The sequence below is a fragment of the Hirundo rustica genome, chromosome Z (genome assembly GCF_015227805.2).
Source record: "Hirundo rustica isolate bHirRus1 chromosome Z, bHirRus1.pri.v3, whole genome shotgun sequence".
Classification (NCBI taxonomy): domain Eukaryota; kingdom Metazoa; phylum Chordata; class Aves; order Passeriformes; family Hirundinidae; genus Hirundo; species Hirundo rustica.
Window position 1 is genome coordinate 2,569,760 of NC_053488.1, and position 23,696 is coordinate 2,593,455.

General features: G+C 38.9%; 1 protein-coding gene across 2 annotated transcripts in view; it reads left to right on the top strand.

Annotated features, from left to right (window-relative positions):
* The window catches only part of GLIS3 (GLIS family zinc finger 3), a 170,628-nt gene that overhangs the window by 115,993 nt on the left and 30,939 nt on the right, over positions 1–23,696 (top strand). For both annotated transcript variants that reach the window (XM_040091051.2, XM_040091049.2), the window contains exons 4-6: positions 1,197–1,358; positions 3,216–3,326; positions 21,104–21,245. In XM_040091051.2, the coding sequence (XP_039946985.1) occupies positions 1,197–1,358; positions 3,216–3,326; positions 21,104–21,245 (415 nt within the window). The remainder of the gene's footprint in view (positions 1–1,196; positions 1,359–3,215; positions 3,327–21,103; positions 21,246–23,696) is intronic.

A 23,696-nucleotide genomic window follows, 5' to 3' on the forward strand; every position in this document is an offset into this window, starting at 1 on the left:
ATGACAGATGAAAACTTTGTTTTCTGTTCATATAAGGGTAGATTTCTTCATTCACAAATGCAGTACCTGATTAGGTTTAGAAGTACTAATGCTGCATGATTATTGGTTCCCCATAGGACTTACATCCTATTTTGACAGGCTTACAGTAGTATAGTACTTCGTATATTTACTCATGGCAGGAATATAAAAATACATTTCAGAAATCACGTCACTTTTTGCATCACCATCAGCAAGGGAGAGGAGACTGAAATTTCCCTGCATGTCTTTGCTGTTGCTCTGTAGGTTGGATTGGTACTGAGAGATGCCTCTGTGAGGCTCAGTTGCTAAATATCCAAAGGAGCCTCGAGCTGAGACAGCGTTAGTTAGCAAAGGTCTTGGGAACCTCTGATATAGTTTTACAGTGGCAAGAATGTATTAAGCCTCCTGAAGATGTATCAAGTCTGAAGGTTGACCTGCAGCCTCCCAGAGTGGTTTAATAACAGCAAGACAACTTCTCTGGACGTGCTTTGTAAAAAGAAAGGTTTTAATAATGACAAATGATCAAACAAAAGAAATATGAGTCAAACACAGTGTAGCGAGAACTCTTGCACTGGTTAAGGCAGTCCAAAAAAGCGCCTGAGCACCTCTGTGCTCCTTCTTCTTTTAGGAGGGCTAATTTGGCTTGATGCCTTTGGAAACCGCTTTTTGAGAAACATTTTCAAAACCCAACCAGTGCCCCTGTGCTGGCACTGGGCCAACCACCCTGAGGGACAAATAGAAGGTTCTGGTGCTTCTTAAAAGCCAGGGGTAACTGAAACCGCTTTTCCTTGTTTGGAAATGTTTGTTTGGGTGTGGAAATGCGCTGCTACAAACCTCACCGTGACCATTTTGCTCTCTGTGTCCTGCAGGGAGGAGAATGAGCTGGTGCTGTGTTACCCAGACAGGTGCTGCACTCTCAGCTGCTTGGTCCCTTTGGGTCTCAATGTGCCATCTGCAGAACGTAGGGCAGACTCTCCTAACTCAGCCACATGCAGGGAGGATTGGTTCATTTTTACAGCCTAAATGGTTTGAACCCTGCGGCAACACCCACGTTGAGGCCTCCCCAGCCATAGCAGGCTGGAGGTCTCTGCGTGCCCTTTTACCTTTCTGTTCAATGTTTGCTGTTGGCAGTTTACTGTGCGTGCTTTCCTTTCAAATAATTTCTTTCTCTTTTCTAGTTTGAGGGTTGCAAGAAAGCCTTTTCCAGGCTAGAAAATCTCAAGATTCACTTAAGGAGCCATACGGGTGAAAAGCCGTACCTTTGCCAGCACCCTGGCTGCCAGAAAGCGTTCAGCAACTCCAGCGACCGCGCCAAGCACCAGAGGACACACTTGGACACTGTAAGGACACATAAGTCCCATTGCAGTCCCCCGTACATTGGACTTGTGTGGGGTCAGGTGTGATAAACCCCACACAGGTCCATCACCTCTGAGGGGACAGCCCTTGCAGAGAAATGGCTTTAAAATGGCTTTGTGAGATGGCTCTTGAAGTGTGTTTTGTAAAGCAAGGGTTTTAATAAAAGATAAAATAACAAATCATACAAAAAGCTGAGGACAGGTGTCAGAGAAGCCTCTGACCTTAAAAAGCACTGAGCACTACTGAACTTGTTCGTAAGTGTAGGGTGATTAAGGAGGGACAGTTTGGCTTACTGCCAATGGGAGCAGATACGGGTTTTGAGAAACATTTTTAAAGCTCAACCAGTGCCCTTGCTTGGCACCTGGCTAATTACTGGGAAAAGAACATTGAAGCTTCTGAGGCCTTTATCTTATTGGAACAGTAAGGGATGAGTCTTAAACCTTTCCTTACATGGAAACACCCACTAAGGTGAGGGTGCATTACTACATTAGACCATCTGCTCCTTTCCTCCAGCTTGGGGACAGCAGGCAGCCCATAACCTCAGAGACAGGAGGTCTGATGAGGCTGTTGAAAGTGGCTTCAAAAGTGATCCAGTAATCTAAAAGATGGACCCAGGCTTGTTGATAAAAAGACCACATTTCCGTGGTCTTGCTGTAGGTGGAGGCTTTCTTCCACTTAGCTGATCTTTAGGGAAACTGAAGCCATCTGCAATACAAAGTGCTTTTCTTTGATGAAAAGTTGAGTCTGGGGCATGTACCAGAAAGTCAAGAGAGGTAGAATAAATTTTGTAAATCTAAAAATTTTCATGCCAACAGATTGTCCCTTGTAAATTTGGGTCACAGCTGAGATTTGTTTAAAAAACCTCTGCTTCTGAAAAAAAGCTTGTGTTTTCTCAGAGACAGTTTCCAAAGGGCAGAAGTCCAGAAATACAATTAAAAAATTGCCATTTGAATTAAATGGTTGTTAAAATGCTAAATTATCCATTTTGAATTGTCGATACTGTGGCTGGCAAGTTAATAATTTGTACAAGATGTGCCCAGAAATTCTTTGTGAAGTGGATAAATCGCTGAATAAGTGTATAAATTGCTGAATAGCTACTTTAAGGAAACAGACCTAATGTTCATTTAATACTTAGTGTTGTGAACCTACAAGCCTTCAGTGAAGACAGACAGATTATAACAGGCAAGATGAGATATTTATGTGAGTTAGCTTTATTTAGCATTATTTTAGAGAAAATTATAAAGATATTAAAGGATATTTTACAGGTATTTTTCTAAAATGAAGTTTTATTAGAAAGTGTGAGTTGAAGGAGTTGGTCAGTACTTCATATTAAAATGCCTTTTTTTTCTTTTGCATGCAATACTTTAAAAACTTAAGGATTCAATGCTTGGTTGGGTTTTTGCTTGCCTTCTTTGTAATAGAGTAAACTAACACTTCTTCTTGTTCTCTTTTTCTGAAGCAGATCCTTCTATAATCCTAAACAGTCTTTCTGGACCTTTACTGCATTTCCTTACCTGATTCACTAATGAATAATTTCTGATTAAGTCAAAGATTTCTCTGAGGGTGGAAGAATTGTAAGTATATCTAGCAATATTCATTGTACTGCTAAGAAAAAATGGTAATAATGAAAGGTACTGTAATGAAAGCTTTCCTTTTGTTTGTCTTCCTTTAAAGCGTTACTTCATCCTTTCCTTTCCTAACAAATTGCCAAGAATTCTGCTTGTAATAATGTGCAGCAGTATTCATGTGGTTTGCAGCATCCCAAGGCTCAAAAAGAATTCCCTTGAGTTAAAATAACCTGTGATATAACAGCAGCTTTATCCTTCTTCTTTTTGATTTAGAAACCTTACGCATGTGAGATTCCAGGATGTACTAAGCGATACACAGATCCAAGTTCCCTGAGAAAACATGTGAAAGCCCATTCTTCCAAAGATCAACAAGTCAGGAAAAAGGTAATTTTTCTGCTATCTGGACCAGTGTAAAGTTTATGTGAAGAAATCAGTGTTAAAATATTAGGTGTTCCAATGCATCTTCAAGTTCTTGGGTTGATTTCAGACTTTGAATTAGAAAAAAGAGCAAGTTATAGATAGATGTGGGGTTTACGTAGATAATTTCATCTTTGACTTAATGAGGCTGCCTGATTTAATGCTTTTTGTTTTCTGATGTGATGGTTAATCACTAAGCAAATACAACAAGCCAAATAAAAATAATTTTTGCGAACAGAAATGCTTGGTTTCAAATTCTGCCACTTGGTAAATACACACTATTACAAAATACTGGCCAGTCTCAAATGGAAGGATGGATTTTGTGGGCAGAAGGTGGCACTAAGCTCTAAATTGTATTTCCATATTCCAGATACTTCCAATAATATCAAGGTATTTCACAATGCTGATTCCCTGTGGATGTCAAGTCAATGAGTCATCAACTGTTTACATGTATAAGTGCAATCTCTACAGAGCTGAGTTGTGACCTAAGGGAATTTTTTTTTTTTTGAGCTTTTTTCATCATAGCTCCTATTAATCACTGGCATAATGTTTACAAGGTACAACATAGATAGTTACTGGACCTTTGTGAAGTTGCAATTACTAACTAACATTATGCTTTGGTATTTGAAATATTTCCTGATAGTAATAATAATGAAAAATAAGAACAACAAACCTTTTAATGAAGAATTAAGTTTATTTATGGATTTAATTAAAAGTGAAAATTGGCTTAATGCCAAAAAGGTAAGTACAAGAATGTGAATTCATCAAAAATAACCATAAAAATTCCAAGGTGATAAAGGCACAGTGGACTAATACTTCAAGCCCTAGGGATCTTTTCTGTTGAAAGGAATGGAACCTTTTGCTGTCACAGCCTGTTAGTCATGGATTTCTTTTAATATATTGTGCCTGACTGGTTTTAATCCTCCCTTTAACCTCCCCCTGCATACCAAGTGGCATTATTGTGGCGTCTTAAATTGCTGGCTCTCCAAGACTGTACCTGCAAATGTGTCTTTGATGTTGCATAGACTGAAATAGCAGGATGAAGTATATTCATAAGAGTGGAATCTTATGTGCTGTGCTGATGTTTACATTGAGTCTTCACCCCGGATTCTGTAAATGTTTCTTCAAAGATTTGACTCTTTCCTTGGCTCTCTAAATTGGGATTATGCAATGGGATGTAGGTAAATTTCCATCTCTCAATTATTTTAAGCAACTTCTGTTGATGTGTGTCTGTGACTTACCATATAAAGCAAAATTCCTTTTCTGCAAATCTGTAATGCAGCCACTGTTCGCCTTCACTTCCCAACCCCTAGTTATCCACTAAATACATTTAACTGGGAGTCTTGCCAGGTAATGACATGAAATCCTATATACCAAGAAGATCCCAGCAAAAATGCATTTAATAAAAGTAATTTAATGGATAGTACAGTAAAATTTCATTTACTCTTCAAATGAAAGCAGAGCCATGAGACAGGAAAGATGGTCATGTTTGCTTTAATCACCTTAGTGTAATTTGAAAAATTCTTCATAAAAATGAGGGCAAACATATTCACAAATACCATGTAAATATCTGGGAACAGATGCTGAAAATGTTCAGGAAAACTTTTTAGGTATAATCTCTATGCATCACATAATATTCAGTCTGTAATTTTAAAATATTTTGGTGGGGTAAAAAGCAGTGTTTACTATCATATTTTTAAAAGGTAAGATTGCTGACAGGATTTCATCTTTCCATTGGGAAGATAGATGAAGTTTCTTCTAAGCCAGGAAGCCAGGGAAAGAAAACTAGACAATTCCCAAAATGAGAGGTTAAAATGATGCTGAGAGGAAAGTTAATGTACAATATGCGCCTCGACTACAATTACTTTTGAAATGTGTTCTCTTTTTAATCTTGTTCTCACTTCAGCTTTGAAAGGACAACAATTTACAAAATTTTTTTTGTAAGTTGGCTTTTGTAAGTAATCCTATTTTCAGTTGGCTACACTTTTTTGATTTCAGTAAAGCACAAATGTCTTTCTTCTGTGAACTGATGGTACTGTATTCAAAATCAATAATCCATAACTTTTTTAGTTTGTAAGTCTTTTTAATGAAGGTAATGAAAATGAAATTATGGAATAATATGATACCAGAATTAGCTGGATAGAAAATTTCTAACGTTGTTTTGAGTATTAGAGAGTAGGTATTCTTTACTGTAGTGTGCTGGCCATTCCAAGGATTCTGTCTCCAACTGAATGCCCGAGTGTCAGGTGAACAGAGAGTTTATCATACAAACACTCTATATATCTTATGTATTCATTAGCTATCCCCCCTTACTGGATGTATATGTTTTACTTTGTTTTGCACAGTCTCACCCCTTATCAAAAGTCCTTATAGGTTTCTTGGGGTATGTCTTCAATGTCCCATGTTCTTTTTAAGTGCCTGTTCCTCGACCCTCACTTTTGAGTAAGCACAGTATCTTTTTTTTTTTTAAATTACTTCTGCTTTGTCAGCCTTGAACAGCTGAGTTGGCATCCTGCTTGTATTTTGCATGGATTCTGTTTGCCTAAGTTACATCCTTTATCTATTCCTCCAAGGCTGCACTGTTCTGTTCTACTGTCCTTGATAAAAGTAAAACGTTGTTCTGTTCTACTCATATCATTCTACTGATTATCATGTCCATATTGTATCATTAACAAAATCCAGATCATGTGCTATTAGAACACATAACAGCAGGGTCAGGTTGGAAGTGATCACAGTAGTTGTCTGGTGCAGCCTCCCTGCTCTGAGTCATCCCAGAGCACATTGCAGTGGATTGTGTGAGACTGTTCTTGAATATCCCCAGTGAGGGAGACTCCACAGCCTTCTGGGAAAACTGTTCTAGTGCTCGGTCACACTCACAATGAAGCAGTTCTTCCTCATGTTAAGGTGGAATTTCCTGTGTATCCGTTTCTGCCTGTTGCCTCTTGTCCAATTGCCTGGCTCCTCTGAGAAAAGGCTCTGACACCCTCCCTTCAGAGACTTACTGGCATTGATGAGGTCCCATCTCAGTCATCTCTTCTCAAGGCAAACAGGCCCAGCTCCCTCAGACTTCTTTGTAAGAGAGATCCAGTGGTTTGAAGCATGTGTAGAAAGTCAATACCACCATTATGCTCTTCATGAAAATCCATTTGTTGTGTAAGATAGCACTCAGCCTTGTACAAGTATGAGATCATAGTCTTTTCCATTCAAGTATACCATGGAAAGTAATTTGCTATTTCTGTAGCAGTCGTCCTGAAGAAATCTGTATTTGTAAATCTAAAGAAAATATTCAATTCACTTTCAAATATTGCAGTGCAATTCGCATGTGAATGGGATGGACTCTCCACTGGCTTTGTAGATATTGTCATGAATATCTGCAATGTCCGTTGCCTTTCTTAAAGGTTTTTTCTTTTTAAAAAGCGCATTTTCAAACAGATAAGGGATCATTTTAAAAAGACAAAAGATTGTTCTGATTGTGTGCAGCTGTTTGGCAATGACAAGATCAGCTCAGTAATATTGACCTTATCATCTGAACAATGCAGTGGCTATGCTTTTAAGTAGTTTTAATTTTATCCGTGCCAATGAAAAACTGTTGTCATATATAATAGTATTTTAGGCCTATGTGTCCTGCCAAAAAAACCAAAACTGACAAAGATTTAAAGGATTGTTTCTATTCAATTAAAAGAAAGTGCAATAATAAAAGATACAACTAGTTAGTACCATCTTTGGGGGGGGGGGGGGGGGGAGGGGGGCGGAAAGGAAGAGATAATTTGAACACTTGACATAAACAAGACCAGCTAAAGGGATTGCAGAAGTCTTAGTCTGGACTTTGACTTGAAGGATGATTTATACCAAATAATTTCCTTGTTCAGCTGAACAGCCTTTGATTCTTTGGCAGTTCTAATAGTGACCGGATCATGTCTTTGGTCTTTCTATTTAAATTACTTATGGGTCAGATATATTATTTGGACAAGCTTTGAGGTGTTGAATGCTTACCTGAAAACTGCCTCCAAAAGCTTTCTGTCCTGTAAACCTGTACTATCTTAGATCATTCAAATGGATCTGCAGGAACCCAAGGATTCAACTGACCAGATAAGTTAACATGTCAGCAGATACTCCTAGCTCACTATTTGGTCTTATCCTAATCCAGAAATTATGTTCATTTTTCTGGGTTTTTTCCATGGCAAAAATTTTTGTAATCCCTCTCCCAGAAATCAAATATCATAGAGGCATACCTTCAGGAAAGGCAGTCCAAAGCCTATTTCTGAAAATTACTGTCTTGGTTTGAAAGGCAGGTGTCTGCTGAGGAAGGCAGGAGGAACAGAAAATGTAAACCCCCTCCCTCCAAATTATTATAATTTTGAAAATAAGGGGCTCTCAGGCAAAGGTATGAGAATCAGAATAACAGTTCTTTACTAGTATGTATAATAAAGCAAACAACCAACACCAACTGTGGCATTAACAACAACCAGAACCAGGAACCCAGTGACTCCTCCTCGGCAGCAGGCACTTTCCCCTTCGGTGCAGTTCCGGTCACAGCCAGCAGGGGCGCTGCTGGCTCCCAGCCGGGCAGGGCAGGTGCGATGATTCCCCCGAGGCTGCAGGGGGCGCTGTGGGGCGGGCAGAGGGATCACACGGCAATGGCGGTTCGGCCCAGATGGGAAGGGATGGAGGAGAGGCCTTGCTTCACAAACCCTGGGACAGCTGATCCTGGTGTCCCTGCAGGACTCTTAGACACCGCAAGCTGGGCTGACAGGATGTCTTGGCAGGCAGAGGGTGTGGGGCTACAGTGCAGCCAAAGCTCGGAGCAGTGATGAAGAAGCAATGGGGGTGGGACAGCAGCGGCCTGGCTCCCAGCAGGGCAGAGAGGGGCGAGCTCAGGATCCCGGGCACCCACCGGATGGTGATAGGTTGTTTTTTTTTTTTTTTAGTGAGGTGGGTGTTAATAAGGTCCCAGTTCAGTGACTGCTCTCACAAGGCTCTCCCCACGGCAGAAGCAGCATCTCTGAGCTATGCTCCGGCGGCAGCAGCAAATTCCCTTCCCCAAGCAGCAGCTCCAACCATCCTCTCCAAAGCTGAGGGAGAACCAGCAGCTGCCCCAGCCCTGTCCTTTGCCTGCCCGATTCTCACTGTACCTCTGCCCCTCCGAGAAAAACTCCCAGATAAGAGAAGTGCAACCAGATGCCGTCCTCCCCTTAGCTTGGCCACTTGTTTTGTTTTCTTAGGTACCCAGTTTGGTAGTGTCTCCTAGCAACTTACGGGGGGAAAAAAAAAAAGTCTGTAAGTAAAAAGGAACTAAAGGAATGAAACCTAACCTCCAACAGTTATCTAGACAAGATGGAGATTTTTAAAAGTTGTAGTTTATATGGTACATGTACCAAATCATTAAGGGGTGGAGGAAGTAGTGAGACTGGAGTATATAAGCTGTATGTGCACGACTTCTAGATTGATTTACTTCTATCTGATAATCTTTCTTTTTCACATGACTTTTATTGCATTTATTGCTCTTCCAAGATTGATTAGCCAGCCATGGTAGGAAGTTTTCAGAATATTATTCCTGATTTCAACAAGAAAAATGGTGATAGACTGCTGTGGTGAAGCAGACAGTATGACTGACCTCAGCCATATCCACTCCTGCTTCAGACTGTAGTAGAGCAGACAGTCCGCACTAGGTGTGGAGCACATTGAAAACGATGGGATAAGGATATATATCATCTGGCCAAAGCAATTACTGGCATTCCCTTGCCAAGTGGCTTCTGCTGAGCCTGATGAGGGTTCCCATCTGAACCTGATGGGGCTTTACAGAAGCCACCTAGTTTATAAAGATCCTACAGAATATTCCTCTTCTCCTGCTGTGCAACCTCCATCTTAGCAAAAAGGGAATATAAAATCCTCACCTTTAGGGGCAGATCTTGGTAATTGAATTCTTCTGAAGCCTACTTATTTTATATTCCTTTTCTGAAAGTTTGCCTCTTGTCTCTTAGAGCTCTGTCATGTATGATGTATACAGAATATAGAATGGTTTGGCTTGGAAAGGGCCTTAAAGGAGATCTAATTTCAGTGCCCCTGCCATGGGGTAGGGATGCTTCCCTCTAGACCAGGTTGCTTGAAGCTGTGTCCAGCCTGGTCTTGAACACTTTCCGGGATGGGCTGTACACAGCTTCTCTGGGGCAATCTGTTCCAGTGTCTCACCACCCTCACAGTAAAGAATTTCTTCCTGACTCTTAATTTAAACCTCTCTTTCAGTTTTAAGCTAGTCACCAATGCGTATCAATACGGTTTCTGAACAAGTATCCCTCTCCAGCTTCTCTGTAGGCCTGCATCAGATAATGGAAAGCTCCTATGGGGTCTTCTCCGGGCTGAACAGCCCTGACTTCCTCAGCCTGTCTTTGTAGGGAAGGTGCTCCTGTCCTCTGATGAAATTTGTGGCCTCCTCTGATTTCAGTCCAATAGCTTCACATACTTCTTGTGCTGGGACCCCAGAGCTGATGGAGCTCTGCAGGTGGGGTCTCAGCAGAGCAGAGCAGAGGGGCAGAATCCCCTCCCTGGCCCTGCTGCCCACACTGCTCTGGATGCAGCCCAGGACACGTTTGGCTTTTTGGGCTGTGACCACACATTGCCAGCTCATGTTGGCTTTTTTTGTCAACCATCACTCCCAAGTCCTTTTCCACAGGGCTGCTCTCAAACACTTCTCAGCCTAGCCTGTAGTATGATAGTATGTAGTATAAACCTGTCAATCTTACAATGAAAACAAGATATGGGAGAAAACCCAATTGCTCAAAGATGTGATGTTCTCCTATTGAACAGTATTTCTCTGGAACTAAGACCTACTGGTGTTTTCAAAAGGCTAACAGGGAAATTTCTTTTAAGTTTTGAGGGATTGTCTGGCTTTCTATTATGTGGGATATGTCAGCAAATACATTATTCCCTCAGCAAAATAATACAGACCTATTGCCTCTTACAGAGCTGCATGATTCTTGATGGTTCATTTCTTAAATTCTTTTACAGTACAGTAGAAACAGGCTTTTTTTATTGTGATATTGATTTTACCACACAACTGATGAATATACCAGTTTGTTGAAAGACTCTAGGAAAAAAAAAAAATTATACCAGCCTTTAGATTTTTTGAATAACATGAGAAGAAAACAGTGTCTGAGGATTTTTTTCTTAGCTAGTATCATTTGTTTGTTAATTTCATGATGGGTTTCTAGTTTTTTATTTGCTTTCTTTCTCAGTATTTGAACTAAGGGTTTTTTGCAACTCAAGAAACACAGTGCTTATTGTCTTTCTTACATGAAATAAAATATTTTTAATTTTTTTTTTCTAACTCAGAATGTTTAATTGATGAGGAAGGAGGGAGCCAATGAGGGTTAGAGCATACACCACTGCTGTTTCAAAAGACCATTCAGGCACTAAGCTAATTACCAGTGACAGTCTCCATTATATGACTATATTAATCTGGAGGAACTACTCTGTGAACACCTTCCTCGTGGGGGGCAAACATACTACCATATGAGACAAGTGGCTTCTGCATCTTTCAATTTTTTGCTTGACCTTATTCAGACTCTTAGTTCAGATTTCACTGTTTAAGCTGCAAATGGGAGAGAATGGGTTGAAAGAGAAGCAAATCTATTTTCTTGCTTTGAGAGCAGTTGAAAATAAGGATATTTTCCCTCATTTGTTCTCTATGAAGTCCACTTAAAAGATGTCACCAATGAAAAAAGAAGTGCATTCAGGGCTACAGGGTCAGTGAGCAGTGCCCATGGCAACTAAGAAACTATTCTGCAGAAGAAAATGCTGTAAGGAGTAAGTGTTTTAAGCCCCAACTTTAATCCCTTTACTTCCTGTCTTCAGAATGAAATATAAGTCAGACACCATGGCGTTCAGCAATTTTTCATGAAAGGCATGTTTGCAAAAAGGGATTACGAATGGGTAGCAGTATTTAAGGAATTTAATTATACAATTTGTTGGAAAACTTTTAAGACTAGGAATGACCAGTTCCTTTGAGTGTGGTCAGTGAGACACAGGAAAGCAGGCTCTGAAAGCAGTGTACCACAGGCTGTGGTTGGCCCCCACCAGCTGCAGCAGCAGCAGTGGTGTGTGCTGTCGTGGGATGCACAAGGAAGGTATGTGCCTCTCAAGAAAGATGCATTGTGGGGGATATGCTTTGCCAGCACTACATCTAGAACTTTGTTCACCAGGGAGAAGGAAAAGTGGAAATCCCCCTGGTGGTTTTCATGGTGTTCTGACAGCTGCGGTAGTTTTATAACCAGGAGATTGCTGGTTCATTTTACTTATTGGTTAATGTTTGTTTTTCTATATATTGCTTCCTTTCTGCACTTGGTTTCTGTTCTGAGCTTATACTCCTGTGAGCTCTGGCAGTGTGATATGTTGGAAAGTACGTAAGAAAGAAAGAATAAGTGCTGTCACCCTCACTACATTTGCATTCATGGCAGAAAAAAAAAAAAAATCCAGATTGTCTCAAAATTTTGTAAACAGCTGTCAGTTTGTGCTGATAGCATTTCATGTTCTTCAGGTGCATTTTTGATATCAAACAATAACTTTTTCTCTGTCTCTTTGTCTTCACTTCCCTGTCAAAGCATATGCACAAACAGGGTCTTGATAGACCAGGAATCTTTCTTTCGTTTGGTGGACTGGTAGAGGGAGTCCATGAGTGGACTTGGCAGTGCTGGGTGTACACTTGGACTTGGTGATCATACTGGTATTTTTCAACCTAAATTATTCTATGATTCTATGATTCTGTGATTCTCATTAGCCTGTCACACTTCAGTCTGAGCTCTAAATGCACTGTCCTGTTCATTATGCTCCTTAAGCAACATCAGGGTCTGAGCAAGCAAAATTTAAACTGCATAGGATGCATAGGAGGTTGCAGTTCAGCACCCTGACACCAGCACAAATAACCTTCAAGTCTTTAGTACTGTCCTCAACAAGTGTTCCTCTTCCAGGCTGAGAACTCCTCTGCAATTTCACAGAGGATTGGATATATATGTGGGCAGCTGTATTGGCTGGTACTGATTTTGGAGTCCTCAGTGCTGCTCCTAAAGCAGTCATATTTTGGCCTCACTTGCAGTGCCCGTTTGTTTCCTCCCTGTGATGCAGAGCTCTGCCCTTTCTCTGGCACAGCTGTTTGTGAGACTGCTCTGTAAGCTGAGTTATGGCTTTAACAACAACAAAAAGCCCAGCCTGACGCAGGAATGGCCCACAATAGATCCGGGCAGTAGAAACTTGGAAAGTTAGCAGTGCCAGCCTAGCCCGCATTTCACATCATTGTCTCACCTGATAAGGACAGTAGAACTGAGCAGCATTTTACTCTGATAAGGGGAATAGAACAGCACCGCCTTGGAGAAGTAGATGAGGGATGCAGTTTAGGCAAACAGGAGCCGCACAAAATACAAGCAGGATGCCAGCTCAGCTCTGTTGACGAAGCAGATGTTATGCAAAACAATGATATTGCACTTACACAAAAGCAGGGGTTGAGCCACATAAAAAGGACATTTGCAAACCACCAAAGAGGACTCCAAAGAACCTGTAAGGACTTCTGATAAGGGATGTGACTGTGTAAGATAAAGTAATACCTAAACGTCTAGTAGGTGGGGATAGCTAAAGAATATGTGATTGGTGTATATGATAAACACTCTATTTACGTGATGCTCAGGACAGTCAGCTGGAGGAAGGATCCCTGGAGTGACCAGAGCACTGCACTAAGGAATGCCTGCTCTCTAATAGTCCAAACTGTGTTAGAAAATTCCCATCTGGCTGATATCCGTATCATGCCATGTAGCATACTAAATAGACAACCCACAGACAGTGAATGAAAATGTACAGGGATGTCCTGAGGAGTTTTGCAAAAGTAGAACTTGTATGCCTGAAGGCTAATAATTTTGACTTTCTGATAGAGGTAGAGTTTTTCAGTTCTAGTCCTAGACTCCGTTCAAGATATTATTTTGAAGATACTATTTTCATGTTTGCCCTGGTACATCCATTTATGTTCCAGTGCAGATAAATACAGAATCAAATATTTAAAGTGAAGGCCAGTGTTGTATAAAGGATGCTGTAGTTAAAGGAAAAAAAAAAAAAATTAAAATGTAATCTGAAAACCTCTTTCTGTACACTAACAATTGTTGATACTATCTACAGATTGCCATGGCAATTTTTGGTAATCTGTGATAGGGGAAAAATATGTTTGTGCTAAATGAACCACCTGGTGGATTAGTATATGTTTATTTTACACAATTTTCCTCTCATGAAGTGAAAACTTGCCAAACAGATGTATTTTCAGAACGGGAAAGCAAGTAATTCTGCAGTTTTAAGTGGGTTCTTTGTCAGGCTGCATATACTTGGAAAAACTGATGCTTAGCAATATCATATAATAGCTGTATCCTCAAATCAGTCTGGCATGAAACAGTAGGTTCTTTCCTGCTTTTTTTATCGAACAGGTTGGCTATCATACTGATGTTCACACAAAAATCAGCTGCAAGCCTCTTGCAACTATGTGAATAAGAGGATGAAATAGAAAGGGTCATAAGTATAATTTATATAACGTTTCAAATTTGATAAAACCTGAAGTGGGACAGAAAGAGAGGTAATATATGTGTCTGTGTGTGTGTGTGTGTTCAAACATTTGTATGAGTGCTTTTAGTTGTGTAGAGCAAAGTAATAATTTTCAACAGAACTGTGGCTCTTTTGTTTATTTTAGAAAAAGGCCACTCACTCAAATAGTTTTTTCCTTCTTTAAAGTAAGATTTTCAGGGTTTTGGGTTTTTTAATTCAAAGTTTCCTTTCAGATCTTTCCCAGCTGCAATTTTTTCCCTTAAAGTGGTCTTCTTCATGGTCTCTATCATTTTAGTGATGATATAATCCAAAATATTCCTCAAATTAGAATAGTGTCAATCAAAAGAAAACTCTATTTTCTATATATAATAAAAGCAGAGTTAATTTTATTGATATCTTAATGCAACAGTGTTTTCCTCTTGTAGTATTGCTTTAAAATCAGAATTTCTTCTTGGCTTGAAATTTGCCAAAATTACCTAATTGTGTAAGTTCCGTGTCCTTCTGATTTTTAATGCAGGACACTGGAAAACATTTTTGATATGTTTCCAAATCTATGCTAGAACATGATGATGAAAACCATTCTTATATTGAACTCAAATGTTGAATATAGTAAAACTTTGAGAGTAGCAAAAGTAACTATTTCTGGTGTAGAACCTAACATTACTACTGTGCAGGTAGGCTAGTTTAACTGGATTTTTTATTGTTTTTCTGGCCACGTGTTTAATTGAAATAGGATCTAAAAGCAGGCTGAAGTAGCGCTTGTGCGCATACACACACACACACACACAGGCATATCTGAAGGCTGCGGTAGACAATTAGCTGAACATTTTTCTCTAGAAGTCCTGCACAGATGACTCACTGAAAACAAAGGATACAGAGAAATCCCTTCTGTCCTGTCTTGGTTTACAAACACAAATGTCTTACAGGATGTTTGCCAGCTCCAGGGAAAGCTGGAGCTTCCCTTGGAAAGGAGAATGTAAACCCCCTCCCTCCAAATTATTATAATTTTGAAATTAAGGGGCTTGCAGTCAAAGATATGGGAATAGGAATAATAGTTCTTTACTAGGAATATTAAAAAAAAAACAAATGTAGTGCTACAAAAAAAACCAAGCAAACAAACAAAAAAACTCTGAGCAACACTGACAGAGTTGGACTATGACCTGACACCTTGTTGGTCACGGTGTTGGGAGCAGTCCGAAATAATTCCTTCTGGAGTGACAGATGTGGTTCTGTTAGAGTAGAGATGATCCTGTAGAAGTGTCCAGTGGTGGCGAGATGGATCCGGTCTTCCTCTGAGAATCCAGTGCAAATAGGCTGTCCTGCTATTCTCAAGGTCAGTTTTTATCCAGGCAGGAATGCTTGGCTTGTCCTACTGGGTGGAGCATCTTCCACATGGGATGATATAATTCTATCAGTCATGCAGTGAGCCTCGATGGCCCATTAACAGCAGATATCCACTGGAGAGAAGATGGGTCCTGGAAGAGATAAAGAACACTGCCCTACCTAGTTTTAACAGTTGGACCATTAACACCTCCCCACCCAGTTTCTGCAGATGATGATAGAATACATGCCCCTCGTTACATCCTGCACTACAGCCCAAGACGTGTCTGCATTGCTTCTTTGCCCCAAGATATTTATAGCCCCCAGAGGCAAGAATTAGGACAAATTTCATTGATTCTTTGTCACTGTCTGTTGTCAGAAAGGTTTAATACTGTGTAAGAAAGTGTTGGACCTTGAAGCTGATCTTTGTGAGTAAAAAGATGATCCGTACCTAGCAAGAAAAATTACGAGTAAATACTGTCTAAAAGCATTACTTCATAGTGAACTTACAATTTTCTGGTGGTGACATCTGTGTGCTCTCAATGTCATGATAATAACAGGAGTAAAATAATTTTACTCTAACTGTACAAGTAAATATTGAATTCTGGGAACTCCTTCAGAAAAGATAGTAAAATGTGGCTCTGCATAGACAGGTCATGCGTTGTTCTCGCAATGCCAGCTTAAGTTACAATGAAAATGAGTAAAAACTGCTGATTTACTCTGTACTTGACATCAGCAAACTCAATACACAGACTACGTGAAAAGCAGAAATTCGTCCTTGTCTTTATACACAAAAAACCCCCACATCTATAGAACTATTAAAGTTAGAGTAAAAAAATTCCTGTCAATGAAACATACCAGTATTTTAGGGGGAGGTTTTGCTGGCTTTAGACATGGCAGACACATACCTAACCTGCATTAAAATATATAGACACAATTAAATAGACTGTAACTAATATCTCACATATATAAATACTAGGACAACATGCATGTATATTAAGCACATATTTATATAAGCAAGACTGAAAATGTTATAACTGGCATGTTTGAATGACTTAAGGAGTCTAGACTTTGCTGAAGAATTAATCTAGTTAATCTGAATATGTACAGACAGGTTTTGAAGTTACTGAACTATTTTGTATAGTTTAGGATTTCTCAAGCTGTACTTCTTTTCTTACAAAGTGTATTCATAAACACACCTATCATATGTTTTCCTTGATGGTGTCTGACTTCTCTAGTACAGGAGCAATGCCGAAGAAACTAGCCAGGTGGTACAAAAATGTGTAGATGCCAGATAAAACACACATTGGTGAGAGAAAAATGAAAAAAAAATTATCTTTTCTCATAAGGAGACTTTTTTTGTGGGATTATGTCATGCATTAAATCAACAGGCCTCTGCTTTTGAACTCAAGTATAATGAAATTGAAAATGGAGAAATAAGAATCTTGCTCCCTTCTAATTATTTCTGCATGTTTCATTTAATTTGGGTAATTATTATATGCAAAATGTACAGGAGTAGAATTTCTATCCATTGTTCTGAAAGGCGATAAACATTAGTTGATTGTCACAAGAAGTAAAACAGGTGTAAACTATGACTGGAAAATTATTTGTTTTCTATATTGGAAAAAACTGCCACACTGTGATAATGTGAAGTGTAAGAAGTGCTTCTATATTTCCAAATACAAAACTTCTCAGTCTTATAAAATTGAGCTATTAAGTTCAAAAACTTTTATTTGGAACAAATATCAAATACAGCAGAGTTTTAAGTGAAGCAGAGCAATCGGTTGTTAACTTGCACTTTGGTCAGCCATGAATTTAGGTTATATTACAGCACACAGAAAATGGCTGTGCTCAGCATGACAGACTTGTCAGTTATTGATCTCACCACTCAGTGAGGTAACTTTATAACCATACAGTTCTTAAAAAACAGATTGCCAAGTTTGCAGTCCCAGCATGATTGTGGTGCTCAGCTGAGTGATCATGAGAGAAGCAAAATGATCATTGGGAAGTGACATATTTCAGTCACAGGGCTGGGAGACCTGTGCTGGGGTATGATTCATGTAGAAGTCAAAGAGTGTCAACTTCCTTTTGCACTTGGATGGTAAGCCAACGGTCCAGGCTGTAAAAGAAATGCATTGTTGTTAAAAGAGAGCAAGAAATGAATGGCAGCAGTTATAGCTTGTCAATTATTATTTCTCCTTAATATCTTTTTTAACGGAAGATAAAATTCTGCGGTTGCAGTAAATGGTTAGTAGATTTTGCTTGGTTTTAAGATCATTTGTCTTTTCATTGTCTGTTCTGTGTTTCTTGACATCCTAAAGAAGAATCATAGCCCTGATTTCCCTGCATTTCTCAAAATGCAAGACATTGCTTTCAGTTAAAAATTTTAATTACATGTTTTCTGTGAAATATTTAAAAATATTTGAGTGAGATACAGCAGGTTTATACCCTTGATGTCTTCACAGGAAGAAGAAATGCCTTGATCAGCTGTATTGTTACCAGAATCTGTGTTCTTCCCTCTGTTTTGTTCCAAAAATACCACAGTTCATGCCTCCTTGCAGAGAAGAGATCTGGAAAAAACTTTGGAAGGAGGATGAGCTTTAAGTGGTGGAGGAAGGAGAACCAGTAACCAAAAAAAAGCGTTGTTACTGCCTCTGCCAAGAGAAAACAGTAATAGTGGGAAATGGGGTTTTCTAGCCTAGTTTGGGAAGCAGCTGTCATTTAATGGCTGGTTCTGCTGAGGGAAACTTACCCATCTCTGTTCCTCAAGCAGTAGTGTGGGGAAGGCTTCTCTAGTCCTTGCTCTTCTCTTTCCAGTGGTACCACAGTATTTACTCTTAAAGAGTAAATTACAGGCATACCTTGCAGCAGGGGACAATAAAGTTATTCCCAGCATCTGTTATCTGGGGAGAATTTATATAGCAGGCCTGTGGTAGTATTTTTAGTGGCAATTTGAATTAGTGTTTTGCATCTTGCACCTCTTGCTCAGTATATTTAATCCTATGTACATGAAATACATACCTTGTCATTCTAAAATTATACTTTATATACATATATTACATATTGTGATACACATATATACCTGTAGGTATGCGTGTGTAAGTTTATAGCCCTTGTGATTGTATTTTTAGCCCCTGTGACTGTAAATACTAATCAACAATAGCCAATGCATGAAATAAGAACTATCCTCAGAAATCTGATCACAGCTGTCTCACAGTCTTCCTTTCTCTATTTTTTTCTGTTGATGATCCTAGGTTTTCTTCATTTTTATAAGTTTTGAAAAGCCAGAAAATTTATGCCAGCACAGATTGTCTTTTACAACTACCCAGCTTCTAGTCTTCAGTGAAGACATTCTGAAATCTTGGCACAGATTTGTTCTAAATATCAAAGGATTTGTGAATGCAAATTAACCATGCAAATTAGGAAAAATCTGTAAAATAGGTGGTTGCCTATTTTATTTTACAAGAATTACCAAATTCTTGTAACTAATGTGTAAATACTTAGCTCTCCTTTTCTTGTTTTTCTCACTGTTTTATCCATGAGTGCCATCTGATATAGAAAGTTGGTCTGTTTCTTAAAAAAATATTCAGGCAGCTTTACACAGGCAACTTCTGTGATTGTGTATTCTGTATGGTAGAATCCTGATTCTTTTATAAAAGTCAGAATTTTCACATTATTTTCACTTTGGATTCCACAGAAATTTAAATTCACATAAGGCTTATTACTAATGTAACTGTAAGGATTTGAATGAGGGTATATTTGACATTTAATTTCACAAGCACTGTTTCATGAAAAAGCCATGTTACTAGTAATAGCAGCAAACTTAGCACAATTACTGGGTAACAGCAGACAGTGACATGTGCCAAAGTGGAAGAAACGTTTTTACTTATAACAGATTGTATATATGGATAATAAACAAAATAATTTATCAAGGTATTTCTTCCCTTCTCCTGCTTCTGCATCCATTCTCCCCCTTCCTTTAATACTTGAGTAGCAAGTGTTCCCCACAGAGGTGGTGTACCTTTGGGCTTAATAATGACTGGCTAAGTTTTTAAGAGAAGGAATCTCCAGCATGCCTGTGTGTGCATAGGTACCACAGGCTGTGTAGTATCTCCAGCTCTAGGATCAGGTGCTTCTGATGTGTAAGACCAACTCTCCACTCAGTTGCCATGGTTTTACAGCAGTGCAGCAATGCATATTATCAAAAGTAATTTGAGTATTTATCAGCATTTTGTGGCACAAAGGGTCATGTTGAAGCAGTGGGTCTTTTTATGGTTGCATTCAGGATCATTTCCTCTTACTCTTCTTTCTTCAGTTGTCCCATCGCTGGGATGTTCAAGGCAAGGTTGGATGGGTCTCTGAACAGCCTGATCTAGAGGAAGGTGTCTGCCTGTGGCAAGGGTGTTGGAACTTGGTTCCTTCGAATTAAAACAATTCTGTGATTCATTTCTGAGTATAGTATGTGCAGAAATCTGTCTTCTTCTTCTTCCTCCCCTTAAGAGCTTTTTGGAGGTGCTAGGCTGTGTTCTAGTTAACTGTCACCTGCTCACCCCCATGGCACCAAACAAGAGAGATTTGCTTCTTGGGAAAGTGCAGCGCATCCAAGTGCACCATGTCAGGGTTCTTTCCATCATGCTGCACAAACCTGGATGACATGACAGGATGTTTATGGGCATCTCATCCACTGCAATAGCCCACATGCTTGTAAAGCACAGACCTTCATTTTCCAGGCTTTAAATGAATACACCAGCCAAAATTACTTTAAAGAACAGGCAAATTTTTGCTATATATAACATCAATGTCAGGCAGCAGATCAGGACAAGCATCAGTCCCAGCAGCCTCCAGCAGCCTCCATAACCTGCTCTAAACCTCAGGGTGCAGTTTGGCATTACAGCTATACCATCCTTGCTAGGGTGCTGCAGCAGACTTTCTCCCTTTTCCTTATTTTGGGAATTTCCTTATGTTGGGATTTTTTTATTTGTTGTTGTTGTTGTTGTTGTTGTTGTTGTTTTGCTGTATTTTATTGTGGCCTCACATTGAGGCTCTCTGTCCAGTTTCATCCAAAGGAAAACTCTTGTTATGAATTTGTTTATTATTTGTTTGTAGAGTGAATTTTCTGGTGATCAGCCAGATTAGCAGACTTTCTGTTGATGGATCAGGTTCCAGGCAAGTGGCCATGCATGCAGCTAGGATTACTAGCAGTGACAGAGCACTCACAATTCTGTTGTAATGTGAAACAAATGTAGTCCTAGTCTGTTTAAGAATGGGGTCTCAAGAAAAATTTAGTCCAAATAAAGTGGTCCTGTTTCCATCCTGACCTTGCCTGTGTGTTACCTCTGCTGGCTGCTTGTTCCCAGTTCCTCATTTCCAGTGTCATGAGCACCTTTGCTCTTCTGGTCCTGCTGTGAGGTAGTTCAGGGCACTAAACCAGCATGAAAATATTTGTATTCATTATAGCACCCCTCTGCTGATACAGTCAGACATTTGATAAATCTCCAATACCCATTAACTAGGCCACTCCTCTCTTTTGCAATGTGTCACTGCAAAAGAGTACACTGAAGTCCTTCTGTCCAAGATTCTACCTGTATAAGTAGTCCTTGTCCTAAGCACAGTCTTGTTAAGCATCTGGAAGTGTTTTCTTCCTCTGATTCAAAAAGTGCCTGCTAGAATGAAAGGATGGTATTAATGAGGATTTAAAAGAAAAGATTTCTGATTGTGCTCCATTTCTTTCTCTAACCTCAACATTTCTTCATTGTAATTTTTCACTGTCTTAAAGATTTTTGTGGTTATTTCCTTTCTTTTGTTCATGTCCATCTTCTGTTATAATTTCTCCTTTTTTACCTCTTGTTTTTCAGTTGCGATCAAGCTCAGAGATTGGCCAGGACATCCTGAATGACTGCCTTGCAATCCAGTCCCTCCAGCCAGCCCTGTCACCACAGGATGCTGTAGATAATACCATAGGACGCTCCCCAGGGCCTGCTTGTGATCTTTACCCAGGTATAGAATAAGACTGATTAAAAGCTGCTGTATAATTCCTCACATAATATTAGGGATCATTTCGTAGAGTAGAATGTACTCTGAAATCTGTATCTCATAAAAAGGATGGAATATGAAAAGTAATATTAAAAAAAAGATAATTCTGAACATGTTTGTATATGTTTTTCAGAGGGAAACAGAACAAATCATAGTATACACATGAAAAGACCTAATGCAATATAGATGGATATTTTTGATCTATAGGCATTTGATTCTGCTACCAGTTTACTTCTTCCATTCCTTGTAGACATCTTGAATAAGCTTCATTTAAAATCACAGTATTTTTCCTCAGCCTTATTCATGGATCAGTTTGTCCATGAGGACTGAAATGCTGCATTATAAGTTCACATATTTTGACTGTAAATATGTAATAAACACATTTACACTATGAATGTAGTAAACTTACTGTGTATTGTTTCAGTTAAATGACTGAGATTTTACTACTAAAATACTTTTGTCATACCTGCCTACATTTACAATTTTTGTTAACATTTCAAATTAAATGTGAAACAATTGGTAAGTTATGACTGATAATAAACCTTAAAGCTCAAGAGGGCAATGGTCAGGATGTGAACATTTTTTAATGCAGTATTTTAGTAATTGTGAGGGCATCTGTTTTTAACTTTCAGACAGAATGTATTACGTCTTTTATCACTTCAACTTTTAAGTGAGAACCAGATGTAGAAAGTGAATTAATTGGCTTTATTGATGTTATCTGCAGTGATGAAAATGACATTATATGAAGTGGTCACTTCAATAAGTGGTTTTATTTTACTGAGAGGCTTGTAAAGCTCTCAATTCTATTTCAAGTTTCAAGGATGCTGTGAGTCACACAATAGTTGGTGATGATGTAGGTTTATATAACAAAAATCAGGACATTTAAAGCTGTGATTGACTGTACTCTGGTTTGTTAAATAATTGGTATTACTTGTATGCTGTTAACTTATATATGCTTTAGTCTGAGTACAGACTGAGTGTGATATTTGCTATGTGAAAGAAAAGGGAAATTCCAGATTTTAAAAATGAGATTTTGGCCATAGAAGTTCTGGGAACATGTAGTTGGTAACAGCTGTTTATTTTACATTGTACATTGAGAGGGAGTTAGATAGTGAGGAATGTTGAGGGGTTTTTTTTTAAATCATTTAATGGTTTCACCAAGTGGAATATGCAAAACTGAGAGATAATAAAGACTCAGCTTTTCCTCTTCTTTTAAAGTTCCTAGACAGAACGGAAACTAGGATGGGACAGTGTGTCAGATTTCAGAAACTGAGGATATTCTCACAGGAGATTGCCACGGAATCTGTTGAGCTGTAGCTTCCAGACTGTGTTTAAATGTTCAGCTCTTTCTTGCTGGGTCAGTCCAAACACAGGCTGACAGTGGCTTGAACAAGCTGGGCAAAGCTGTTACCTCCAGCCAGCCATCAGCTGGCAATTGTCTGCCCTCATTATGTCTCATAAACAGCCCCTGAGACTGAGACATTACTTACTGTAGTCTCATTCATGCATTGTCTTTCAGTACTTGATGCTTGCAGCACTACTAACAATGAACCTTCTTTGATATACTAATTTATTTTGGTAGTTTCTTTCCTGGCACTGCTTCCTATTGTATGGCAGTTTTTATGGTAAGTTAATTTTATGGTAATTTTTCAGTGTACTCTTATCAGCATTAATTTCTGTGTAAGTAATAATCTGCTTTCTCTTACATGTGTTTCCAGTTATCTATAACCTGGCAAATTTCTCCTAGTTCTATTAACTTGTGTTGCTTCACATCAGTTAACGGAGGGTAGGTACTATGTCAGGTGTAGATCAATCCATGTCATTCATTTTGACAACTACCTAATCCATTTGAAATAAATTGTTTCATTAACTGCTCTTCAGGGCTGCTGCAGGATAATACACTATGTGAACAAAAGAGACGGCTCCAAGAGGCAGAGAATTATTTTATTGAAATGGCAACACGGAAATTATTCATGTCCCATAGAGAGAAAAGTAAAATACACACACACACACACACACACAAAAAAGTGTCTTGCCTCAGAGAAGTTATCTTTCAAAACTCACTGAAAACTTTTTTTGTTTAGCTTGCCTTTTTTTTTTTTTTTTTTTTTTTTGTAAATATAGGTAACATCTTCGGGACTTCTGAAAAATTAAATGCATTATTTTTACAGTGTACTGTTTGAGACAGCATATTAGCTGAAATGTGTCTGTTCTACCTTTAAAGTAGAAGAAGGAATAGATTTTCATTCTTTTCTTACTTAAAGGTGGCTTCACTTATTATTGATGCACATTTAAAGCAAAGGTCGCTCTTTTTTATTGTATAAGTCTACAGAATAAATGTTTGAAAGCAAACTATTAGAAATATGTAAGAAAAATAAAAAGTTTATGTTTACATGCAAGTCCATTTTCACTTAC